This window comes from Episyrphus balteatus, chromosome 2, assembly GCF_945859705.1.
Source record: "Episyrphus balteatus chromosome 2, idEpiBalt1.1, whole genome shotgun sequence".
Taxonomy (NCBI): domain Eukaryota; kingdom Metazoa; phylum Arthropoda; class Insecta; order Diptera; family Syrphidae; genus Episyrphus; species Episyrphus balteatus.
In genome coordinates, this window is record NC_079135.1 from 115,612,181 (window position 1) to 115,625,436 (window position 13,256).

The 13,256-nt window shown below is 30.4% G+C and overlaps 1 protein-coding gene across 1 annotated transcript in view; it reads right to left on the reverse strand.

Annotated features, from left to right (window-relative positions):
• The window catches only part of LOC129908714 (uncharacterized), a 27,534-nt gene extending 14,659 nt beyond the window's left edge, over positions 1–12,875 (reverse strand). The window contains exons 1-3 of the mRNA XM_055985438.1: positions 11,895–12,875; positions 5,202–6,080; positions 2,382–2,506 (exon numbers count right to left, since the gene is read on the reverse strand). Coding sequence (XP_055841413.1) covers positions 2,382–2,506; positions 5,202–6,038 — 962 coding nt within the window. The 5' untranslated portion in view covers positions 6,039–6,080; positions 11,895–12,875. The remainder of the gene's footprint in view (positions 1–2,381; positions 2,507–5,201; positions 6,081–11,894) is intronic.
• Positions 12,876–13,256: the final 381 nt, after the last annotated feature.

Sequence of the window (13,256 nt, forward strand, 5' to 3'; positions counted from 1 at the left end):
GTTTTTTTAGTGCAGCAAAAATCGACTAGTGAAAAGTCGACATTAGCTCTGTTCTTTTGAAGGTGGTAGTTTACTCAATGTGTAGATGATCTAGTACATTTACTACTAGAACTACTCATGATATTCTGTTTGAGTACATGGGAATTGCATAGATTTCGTTGAAAGTGCGTTCCATTGAAAATCGCTAGTAAACTACTAGTAGTAATTTGTAACCTTCCAAAGAAACAATGTTATAATGCTACGTTAACAACAAAACTTAAATTAGATTTAAGAATACGAGATTTAAAACAGTTTAAGATGATTTAATGAAATTATGATTTAATGAAAGCCTTGTCACAACGAATCAACACAACGAAAACGACAAGTTTTCCCATATATTTTTGCTAAAGCCCGTATGATACATCTTATTTTACCCCTTTTTATATCATTGAAAAATATTTTAACAACACATTTAAAATGAAAAATACCATTAATTCTTACTTTTGAGTGAGTAATAAATAGGTAGGTACACATAAAAAGCCGTAATCCCGGTTACTATAAAAAAAAATCTACTCAAAATGAAAACTAGTTCGAATTTTCAGTCACTGCTCATTTTTTGATTTTTTGAAGGAATGTAGGTACATTAAAACTAATCAACAGACAGTTTATTTTGTTTGTTTTATTATATTTTAAAATTTAAGTCTCTGGAAACTTTTTTTCTAAAAAAAAAATATGCTTGCAGCTTATGTTTTCAATTGAATAGATGAGAAAAGCTTTCGGTTGGCCAAATTTCTTTTGTTTGTTCTTTTTTCAATTAAAGTCCTATTCTCCCCCACAGTCACAATTTGTTACAGTCACAAAATTCTCAAAGTTGCACTGCGAGAAAAATAGTTAAAATGGTTATTTGTGACTATTTCAATATAGTCAATCAATTCAAATATTCTCCAAATCAACTATTTAATGGTCAATTTTTCAAAATAACTATTTTAATAGTCAAAATTGATTAATTATAGTTAATTTAATTATTAAATAGTCAACTTCAACAAAATAACTATTTTAATAGACAACATTGATTATTTAATAGTTAATTTAACCTAACAATTTTAACAAAACAACTATTTTAGTAGTTAAAATTGATTTAGAGACTACTTCTATTGTCTATTAAAATGTAATAGTCACAATAACCATTTTTAATTATTTAAAATATAGCTATCCCGATTTTCACCCCTGCCGGTACCGCATATCTTTTCGATATGTTCATTTTACAATTTTTTTTTTCGGTAAAGCCTGGTACGCAGCTCGCGCTAAATTTTAGCTCCCATACAAATTATCGAAAAATTTTATCTGATCTAAAATGGATCCCATACAAATTATCGATAACTTGTATGGGAATTTTATCTCGGTTTAAATTTAGCTCGAACAGCGTACCAGGCTTAAATTTACGAAAATATATCTATTGTTTTTCCTCCACGATTTCTTTGCGAAATAACAATAGTCAACTTAATGGCTATACTATAGGGATCGCGAAGTTAGTCTCCTTCGATTAATGTTCACACGAGACGATTCACGACTCGTTTAGCACAGTCAAGACTTGTATGCTGCTGATGCAAAACGAAAAATCTCGTACATGCAAATATTATTATAGTTATATTCATTCATAAGTTGTATTCAATAATAATATCCTAATATCCTGCATATGAAAAATATTAAAAGACAAAATTAAATTCTATCTTAAGGAGACTTATATCTACATGAGTACACGAGCAAATGGAGCTTTAAAGTCGAGTCCCATTTTGTATTAAATAATAATAATAGGTTAATAATTCACTTTACACAATTAAATTGGACAATTATTCTTCAGATTTCACATAATTTCAAGTACAAAACAGGTACACTCACATGATATACAATACACAAATACACCAAATTTATCTTCCACTTAAAAATACTCATATCATAATAATGCTAATTTATGAGGTCATTAGGCCTTATAAATATCAGATTCATAACTTAAGCTTTAATCTATTGGAGTATAAAAAAAATTTGTTGTTATTTATTGAATGAACAAAGTGTTGTATTGTTAGAAAGTACTTTTGTTAATGTATTAATGCGTAAGAAAAAAAGAAATTCTTTTAATTTATTCATACTGCCATCGATTCTTTTTTTGAATAAATTAAAAGTTTATTGGTCTTGGCCATCAGCAAGTTAAATTATTCCCAAAGAATTTCACTTTCATTGATGCAAATCAATGAAAGCTCTTCTTCTAAAAATGGCTTTATCATAATTTTGAAGTTTCTATTTATGTATACAAGTTTTTACTTTTTAATACATAAATGATGGGTTATACCTACTCCTACACGAACTTTCAAAAAAATAAATACTAATTTTTTAGGCATTCTTACCTTGAGCAAAGTCTTGAGGCCGATTTATATACTGAAATCACGCTCACAATAAAATGCAGGCCCAATGTTAGTACCAACCAATATGCAGCAGCAATCTTCTCGTTATTTAATTTCGTTTGATTGATCTGTTAAAAAATAAAACAAAAAGAAACAAAATTATAAATTAATTGGTATAATTATTTCTATTTGTATTTAGGTGGTTATCTAGTTTAAATTATTTCCTATTCATTATTTACATATTAATAGAGTTTTAGTTGGTGTGGGTTTCTTAGTTGAATTTGTAAAGAAAAATTGAAACAGAAAAAAGCAAGAGCAAAAACTAATGCTAAAATCCGTCAAGATTACAAAATTTAGCATCATAATTAAAAAAAATTGTTTCAGATTACTCGTTATTACAATTAAGTGATATTGCTAATAGTAGTTAATAAACACAATTAAAAGAATAGTTTTTTTAATTATTTTCAAAATTATTTCTCATCGATTTTCTTATATGTAGTTGGAATACAAGATTCAAATGGTAAAAAAGTGGTAAAAATAGGTAACCGTCTGATTAATAGCTGCGTTCCTTTGGGGACATTTATCTACTGCTTAGTACTCAAATGCTGCTTTTTACTAGAAGAAAGTTGAAAGCAACGCAGCTATTTACTCAAAAAATAAAAAAAAATTGTATTAATATTTTTTCAAAAAAAAAAAGTTACTCATACACCCCAGTGACCAAAAGATTCCTTTAATTAAATCAGCGTCTTAACAGCGAAACAAGTTTATTTTTGCTGACCAAAACAATACAGCTGTTGCGTATGCATTTTTCATGCGAGGTTTTAAGATTTCGGAACGCTTAAATGTCAGTCTTATAACGAATAAAGTAGTTATTACTCGTTAACCCATGTGAAAAATGTATCATTAAATAGTATGACGGAAATTAACGAATATTTATACATATGTATTTGATTTTTCATTTTCAAACTTTGAAACATTGAATGGTTTGTAAGTGAATAGCACAAATAGGTATGGACTCTTGTTCTGTATAGAATACAGTTCTAAAAGTGACTGTGGAATAATTCATTTTGAAATCTTTATAAATGCTCTGTAGGGCAAGACTTGCTTTACTGTTAAAACTTTGGATGTTTTAATTAAAACTAACATTACGATGATGGAAAGACTATCGTCATACCATCCGTGTTGGTCTGTTCGTGGGTACATGAAGGTGCAGTCTGGACGGGTAGACGGATTTTCCTGAAATTTGGTACAGATGATTTTTTTTTGTAATTTTCAAGTTTGGTTTTATTTGTTTTTCAAATTCTCTTTTATAACGTGTCTCTCCCATACAAAATCTTCGATGTATTACAATTTTATCGCAAACAGATCTAACAGATCAAACAATTTGGATTAAATTTGGTATTCGTAATGTTGTTAACAATAACTGTATTTTAAGTTTTTCTCAAGAAGTTCAGAAAAAAAAGGAAATAATGGTATTTCCGTTTTTGTAAATAAAATCTGTCACTGATGTTGGGTCTAAACAAATTTGTTTAAAATGTACGTATGCATATTAAGGCAGTTCTTATTATATTATTCTTATTATCTTATTCTTTATTGTGTGTGCAACCCAGTAGTGCATTTTATTTTTGAACAATTTATTAGGGCTACTTCTCAAAAAAGCGTTGAAAATCCAAAAAATAATATAGCAGTTTTTGAACGAAAAAAATTTCTGAAAAAATAATTTTTTGGTTCTCAAACAAACGATGTCTTTAAATTTTTGAAAGGTTTTTTATAACAAAACTGACTAGAAATTAGAAGTGTCACAACTTGTTCATAATTTATTTGATTTAATTATTTTTGAGAAAACAGCCAAAATGCATTGCAGGAACATAATTATACTCAATGTACCTATGTATGTTTATATTATTCAAGCACTTAAAACGTAAGTCTTTGGTAGGAATCCGTTTTAAAAGAAGATATTAAATAATTGTAAAAAATAGGTTTTTGGATTTACTTAAAAATCATTTATACCAAATTTCAAACAAATCAAACCAAACTTTTAGGACCTAACTTGAAGTACGCATAAGCAGAACCGCACAAACACAACACATATTTTCCAAATTTGTTTTGTTTTGACACATACTTGTATAGCCCCGACGAAATTTCGCAAAAACCCTAAAAGACCCCTTCGGCCTTAAATCACAAAATCTTGTTCACCTTACGATTTGATCTAGAAATTATTGCTATACAATTTATCGATTGTTTTATTTGGGCCGCACGGCACGTGGAGACATCTTGCCAAAATCGCAAGTTACCCAGATCATTACATTCAGTTGGTTAAAAAGAAACTGCCAACTGCCTTATTATGTCCTTTTCCATATAACCAACGACATATGAAGGGTCCGTTTCGAGAAAACAGCTGTAAGATTTCCTAGCTGCCACTTTGGCAAACAAAAATAAAAATAATTTATAAAGTACAATCTTATTGGGACACCCTATATACGAACCATGGAAGTTACTTTTTTATTTAACTTATAATTATGATAAATGTGATGTTGATTGAATTGAAGTTGCCTTTTCACTGAAATTAATAAACTCATGTTAGATAAACGTGAGGTTTTACCACCGTGTTGAATTATTTTTTTCGCGATTCATTGTTAATGAATGCGATGTTTTCATTAAAAGTTATGATTTTATGTTAATTTCACCAATATATGATTTCACCTTGAAAAATATTCAAAAGATAAACAACTCCCGTATCTTGGACTTTATTTTCCAATTAATATAAAGCCTAATAAATAATAGAACTACCCATGTTTAAAAAACCATAACAAATAAACTTACCTTTTCTTCCATTTTGCTAATATCCCTTGTCAACCCAACTCCTGTTATAGCCAACGCCAATGTACTTGTCGCTATACACACCAAACTCAACGCCAAAAATCCAGTCTGCACCTTTCGCATATTTATCACACCTAAAGCACCTGTAATGGCAGCTATCCCACCAGTCCATACACCACCGCCAACCGTTGCCAGTGACGCCCCACGCACAACCAACAAAGCACCCAAGGCAACAAGTGCAATACTCAACAACAATTGTACCACTCCCAGACTCACTTGATTGGGAAACGAATTCCTGCGGTTATGATTGCGGCCCACCTTACTACTACCAAACTCTTTAGCCGAATCCCCTTTGATCTTTATCAATTCTGGCGGGAATCTTTGTTTTTTGCTAATTTTTGAATCTATTGTTGCTGTTGGACTTTTTGTCATCAGATCAGTTGATGATTTTGGTCGACCTAATTGTTGTTTTTCAAATTCAGCATGGCTTATTAATTTTGGCAACTCAATTTGTTGAGGAAGTTGTCGTCCTTCATTAATCACAGGTGATGGTTTCTCTGTTGTTGTCATATAAACTGGGCTCGAGTATATATGACTTTGGGCATCTTGTGCAATCTTTTCATCCTTGGTAATAATTGATATTTGAGAATTTGTCAAACTATGCCTGTCTAGATTTGTCGTATTCGTACTTGTGTCCATTGTTATTTGCATTAATTCCTCATTGCGATCGACAATTGTCTCCATACTGCCCACAGTTGAGCCATGTGAATCTATGGTACGTGCCGGTGATTCTGATTGACGGTGAATATCAGCAGCATTAACATGCTCGTTGGCCTCCATCGTACATATAAATTGAAGGTGACTTAAGATTTGCGGAATGTTCTGTGTAATGAAACAAGAAAATATAAAATAAATGATTAGATAATTGCTTGGAACATGTTTCCGCGAGGCAGAAATATTTTTCTGCAGGTATTTTTATATGACAGGAATTCATATAGAGAGGTTAACAAACGCCCGATGGTCGCGATCGGACTCAAGATGAAAGCATCACAAAGTTGTATAGAGTAGTTTGAAGGTAAAACAGGAATTCATTCATTTCCATGGAATTGGTAATATCTTGGGTGAAAGTATTTTTCTGAGCAAAAAAAAACTAAAAAAGGCTAAATCTAGTTTGTAAACGTAATGTTGGCAAAGAGCTATAACCCGGTACTGATTTTCGTCATCTCAACAAGCTCGTCCCGGTAAATGGTTTCAATCAAGTTATTTAGTTGTTGTGTCGGCAAATAATATTGGCATCAACAACAGACACATTCTGTTGTACCAAAAACAGTCGGTTAAAGTGAATGGATTTGTATCGGAAAGGGACGACGGTTACGGCTGCTGTAAGCCAAAGACTGGTTTCAATGGGAACTGAGACTAGTGTCAGTGACGGCGACGGTCTTGTTGTTGCTATATTCATAGCCGATTAGAGTAGAACAAACCAAAAAAAAAATATTGGTTGTATTTGACCGTTTATGTTTTGATACACAATATTTCTGTGCACCATGCTGCCGAAAGTCTTGCACAAAACCGGCTTAAATATGGCTACTGGGCAGAGAATGGAGTCCAAAGTGTATGTTTACTTGAAATGAAATCGAAAGCGTTGTGTGCTCCATAATGGGTAATAAACTATTTGCAATGGTTGATGGAGATTTGGAAAGGGGGAAAAATCAGCTTCTTTTGGTATTTTTCTGATAAATTTTTTGTCTGTAAATTAAAAACACGAAGAATAAAGTTGATACACTTAATTGCTTACGCGTGTTTATTGTTAGCCAATCGACATTTTTGCATAATTAAATGGTAGTATAGTAGCCGTGTTTTTATATTATTTAAGTATCTTATAAATCTATTGTTACATTATGGTGGTTGAACTTTAATATTAATAACAGTATAATCAAAGCATTATTGTTTAAAGTGAGTTATTATTAATGAACCCACAACTTTTTGTATAGATACTTTGCATGTCAAAAGAAATTTTTAACTGGCTATCATGATAATGGTTTATATTTAAAAATGTTAATCATATTGAAGGTTACTTTAAAAACATTAATTAATTCAAAGTTGAAGGAATGTCTTTTTTAAATACCTCTCTGCCTATTTTTTAAAACTTAACTTTACTAGGTATATTAATCAAAAGTAATTGAATAAGGCTTTTATGCGGCACCTACAAAAAGTTGAAAGAAATTTATGACTGACTCCTGTCATTTAAATGACTTTAGTTGGGATTTGTAATGAGATAAATAAAAACTATCGAAAACTTGTAATTGGCCCAGTATTTAGCAATTAAGGTATTATGAAATCACATCACGTTGTTATCGATGTTTCATGATAGTTAAAAATTAAAGGTACATATACTCTGGAGAAATCAATCTCAGCATCTTAAGATACAAAATAAATGTTACTTTTGTTCAATCTTCACTTTTACTGATAACTACTCTAGATATTGTATCATACTCAGAAAAATCAATAATAAAATAAATCTAAATCTTATAATTAAGTGAAAAGTTTTGAAGACTTTTTTCAAAAAATTATAAGTTCAAAAGATTATAAGTAAAAATATTCTTTGAGAACCACTTTTCACCAGTTTTCACATTTTTTTTTGTAATGTATTAGAAAAATTATTGTAAAATATGCAAAAAATTGATGGAATTCATGCATTTGTGGCAGTATTGTGAAAAACTTAAGATAATACAGTAAAATTAATTTATAAGATTAATACCCCGTTTTTTGCATTTTGGTACTAATAACTTCTTAATTATTTTAGATACGAAAAAAACTATAACCATTCTGAAATACTCTTAAACGTGCATATTTTAAAAAAAAGTTCATCACCTACGTTCCTTTTGATTGTTTTATACCACAGGTGCCTAAAATTTTTCAAAAAATATTTTTTTTTATTTTTATGTTTATAAAGTCTTGCATCTAAGAAATCTTCTATCAAAGATCTCTTTTCGTTTGAATGGGAATTTCAAAGCTTAAAAATGTTATTGGTTGACTAAATAAAAGGTAAAAATTATGAATTATAAAATATATTTTTATTGATTTTTTAAAAATATTTTTACTTCTAATCGATTCCGCACCCTGTATCCATCAGTGACTAAGAAGAAATGTCCTATAAGTATTTTATTTAAATAAAAATCATAAGCTACGGCACGGTAAAGTCAAAATTACCAGGAACCTTATAACATTTGACTTAATTTTTACTTACAATTTAAATAAAAAGGTTATTTAAAAAGGTGAAGGAACTTTATTCAAAAATTTAACTCGAGAAAAGAATCGAACATAACATCGTATGACATCTTGTGACACGATTTTATGAACTTTGTAGTAGATCAATTTTAAATTTTTAACACTTCTCTGAATAAAATTAGGTATTAAAAATTATTTTTTTTTCGGCAAAATAAGGAAATATTATTTTAAATTATGTTAAAAACAATTTTGTATAACAGATTTAAAAAAAAATTTAAGTCGTTTCACGCAATGGTTCTCGCAATTCTGTCCGTCTCTATGTCAAGATACAGACCACACCACTGAAGCTATTTGCTTCAAACTTGGGTGCAAGGGTTTTGGTTTTGGGTGATATCCTAGAAGGAAAATTTTGACTTTTGGATTAATTTCCCTAATACTAAGCTAAAAGGTATATTTCTAGAATTGGCTTATAAAAGTTGTAAAAAATGCATATATGTAAGTTACTTGTATTTTTTTTTTCTAGAGAATACTTAAAGGTATATTTATGTAGGTAAAATTAGATGTTCATATGTCACAAAACGTGTGAAGAGTCATCTATTGCTTTTTATAGCTACATATTAAATGCGTTTTTCTGCACAATTAAGCGTAGAGTTGCAGGTATAATTAGCTTCATACTTGTGATAGGTGTGTTAGTTACGCAAATTTGTAAGTTGCATCAGCATTATCAACTTTATTTTTTTTTTAAGCTTATCATGTTGGAAACAACAAAGCATAAGAATAATTATGTCATTTTTTTAGTCCCAAAGAATAGATAAGATATTGAACTTACATAAATACATTAAGTTATAAATGCAATTGTTTACCCTTCTTAGACAATTTTTTTACATTGATTATGCTGGTTTTGTGAGCATACCACAAAATGCCTAGAAAAATGTGTCAAGGAATAATTTGTTCAAACTCCAACCTTTTTATGTGATACATATGAATCAAGATGTTGGTTGTCGTTTTTTATTTAAACATGCGAGCATAAGTACCTACATGTTTATGATATTTGTTTGAAGTTTAAACTTTGCAACTTTAATGTGCGTAGATTATTGTTAAACCTATGGATATAGTTTGGTATTCGTTTAGATAAATTTAAACAGTCTTACCATGTACCAATAAGGGTATGATTATTTGCTAAAATTAAATTTTCATTTTCGAATGTTTTTATAATGTCTTCATAAGGAACTTTGCTTACATGTTAAAAGATCAAAGCGTGAAAAGCACATAATGTAGGTATGTAAGTATGCATAACCTTTATTCGCACTGATTAAGAGAACATAGGTGTGCTAAATTACTTCACCGTAAAACAAAGGTCCTGCGAAAACGTCATACAAGGTTTTAACTGAAATTGAGATGCCATGTGATTCAAATACACCTTCGAATATGGTATTTTGAATAGTCTATTTAAAAACATCAGTTAAGATAATTACACAAAACAATTTCCATAGTGTCACTTGTTTATTAAAATATGTAAGAAGATATATTGACTTTATGTCCATTTACATATAGCTTAAAAGACTGTAAAGTTGTCTTTATAAGCGGAAACAGATTTTTAATGTTCAAGTTCATAATGATGTAACACTAAATTTTAATTACTTCTTCAAGAACAGGCTACCACATCATATGAACGTAATGAAATGAACACTATACTAAGATGACAATTATGTCAATCCTTTATAAAATTGGTGATTAATTTTGTATTTTATTGATCGTCATTTTTCATATAATTCTTAAGTTTTTAATGGTTTATGACATTTTAGTTTCTTGTTCAGCAATATTTACATCACTGAAAACAAAAACACTGCCATAAAGCCAAGAAAATTACTTTTCACAAACTAGGCTTGTATAAGCAGCTGTCAATGCACATTTTAAAAACATTTCAACTTTAAAACACTTATTACATTTGGAGATACAGGGGTGTACGAAAAAAAAGAATATTGTTGAATATCAATAAATCAATAAAAACACTGTTAAAAATCAGAATTACCGAACTAGGCACACGGTCTGATGAATACCGTTATTGGACTTTTTTACTTTTCAAAATTTTTCTTTAATATACAGTAAATATTTTCTGATGTACAAAAGAACACAAATTACCACGGTCCCATTCCTTATCAAAGTGCATCAGCTACAGCAACTGAACCAACGACTTTTTACGCCAATCCTATTTAACGTTACAAAAATTTTCTTTTAAAAGTTCTAAAGTCGTTGATGTAATTTAAATAGCTTAATGTAGTTGATGTAATTTAATGAGAAATTGACAGCAGTTCCTAAACTTTGAATAAGTTTTTGAACCGATTTAAAAACTCCTAAAATTAATAACTACATTTTTCCTGTTTTAACCGTAGACAATAAACAAAAGTCTTCCTTTTAAATTCAGCAGTACTTTACCACAAAAATGTATCAATTGAGAAATTGTACGTCAATAAAAAAAAAAATATATTATCATTCAGCCGATTTTCACCGTTCGGCAGTGTGTTGTAATTTTACCTAACTTAATTTTACCTTAAACAGTAAAATAGAAGTATCAAACATGGGAACGAATAAATGATCATGAAAAGTTCCCTCGGAACTTATTGGTATCGACAAGATTCCAGAGGAATTTAGGAGTCATAAATTGCGGGGTAAAACAATATTCGGAGGGAAACAAAATTTTCCTGAAGATTCACGATGGGCCCCAACCCCCAATAGTTTTTTTCATTTGAGTAAATTTTTGCATTTAAATTAAATGTTTTATATCTTGCTTTGCTTTAGAGACGTACATACATAACATAACAAAAACAATTGTCACATTTCTGCAAATAAAATGTTTGTACTTAAAAACTGAATCTGACTGTTCTGATCGGTTTTGAATTTCATGAGAATGAACAAATCATAAAACATATTTACAAAATTAAGTCAAAACATATTTTATCAAATTTACCAAACGAGGTACTATAAGAATTCTAAGATTTGTATTCAGATATTCGAAGTAATATGTAACTATTTATTATCTACAATTTTTAGAGTGAACCTCTTTCAACTCTTCTACAGCTACCCTTACTCATTTAATTACAATCACAATGTAATTAAAACAGTTTGAAGGAATTTAGTTCATCATAGGACAGAGGAAAATCTAATTTATTTCATTGAAAAGATTGTAAAATTAAATCAGAAACAACAAATATTACTCATACACCCCAGTGTACCACGCCAACCTTTCAAATTCTAATTAAAATTATGCTCTAACAGGTCATTGTTTTATTTATATCTTTCTTGCTATTACTAACTACGTATTAAAATGTTATATTTGTTTACGTTGATCCTTCAAGAAAGTCGTATTACTGGTTTCAAAGTGAGAGAGGTTACCCCACAAAAAAAAAAAAAAAAAAAAAACAAAAAACGACAACAATAAACCCATTTATATTGGCATTTAAAACTTACCACTAAAACCAGATGCAATCAACAAATATAGCGTCGTTGTTGATATAGCACACGGAAAAGTTGAAAAAAAGAAATAACTTCCAATTTGCAAAAACAAATAATATCCAAACTTGACAGTTAGAAAATATCACTCCAATAACCTAAACACATTTATTGGTTGCGAATCTAAACCACACAGCATCATAATTTCGAGAGAAAAAAAAATTATTACTCTCCAACAGCATCCAACAGTCACGATCAGGAATGAATGTTACAATTTTTTTTTTCTGCACCTTATATTTACACTTTGCGGTTAAATGAACTAATAACTCTACAAATACAACTTTAAATAAGTGCACTGCACCACAATTTAGCAATCACTTTCCATTTTCATGCAACGATGTTGATGGCGGGATGGAGCGGGCGTTCGTAGCCGCGGTATATGCAATTAGCACGGAAACTGAGACGTTGTTGGCGGTACAAAGATGTAGATACACTATAGCTAGCGAGTTGCAAGAAAGATCACACACTACTTGGCCGAAGATCAAGTACTGAATTTGCAACAATCGCGCACCTCTTTTCACCGTTTTTTTTTCTAATTTTTTTGCAAAAGATACAAAGATACTTATCGAACTTTTGTATCGTTAGAGGAATGACACACTTTAAAGAGAAGAATGAACTGTGAGCACCTTTTGAATGTTGAAAAATGCTTTAAATTAAGTAGCAGATATAGGCACCGTGCTGTGATATTTTGACGATCTTCACAAAGCTTTTGATATGCCAAACAATAAAAATTTCAGTAAAAGCCGACAAGTTAACGACAACAACGACAAGAGATGACAAAACGACAACAATGACGACAAATGAGCACACTGACTGAAAAAGATTGAATAGAACTTTAACGGATTTTTCTTGGAGACATATCGGTTTTCATAATAGAAATCCAAAATTAGAAAAAAAAAAAAAATTATAATCCAAACGACGATTTCGCAAAACCAAAAAAATTTATACAAATCCGCAATCCAGTAGAAAAAAAAATAATTTTCTTTTTTTTTTTCTTAATTTAAGTTGTTGTTAGTCTGGTGGCTTAGAGTAAACTAAAACCACTGGAGTACCTGTTTGATTGGATGTATCTAAAGCTGGCGGTAATGCCTAGCGTGGCGGTTCGGTTAGCGGCCGTCGGTCGCGTCGTGGTGGTAAAGCAGTGTGGTGTTTTGGGAGGTAAGCTTAAATGAAAGATGGTTGTTTTTGGTGCGAGAGATGGTTACATGCTATGCAGGTGAGCTGATTGCTGCTGCTGCAATAGTCGCTGAGATGTGGTTATGCAGTTGGTCGCGCGGCAGGCGGCATATACCTGTGTACCTGTTATGGGGTTGTCTACTG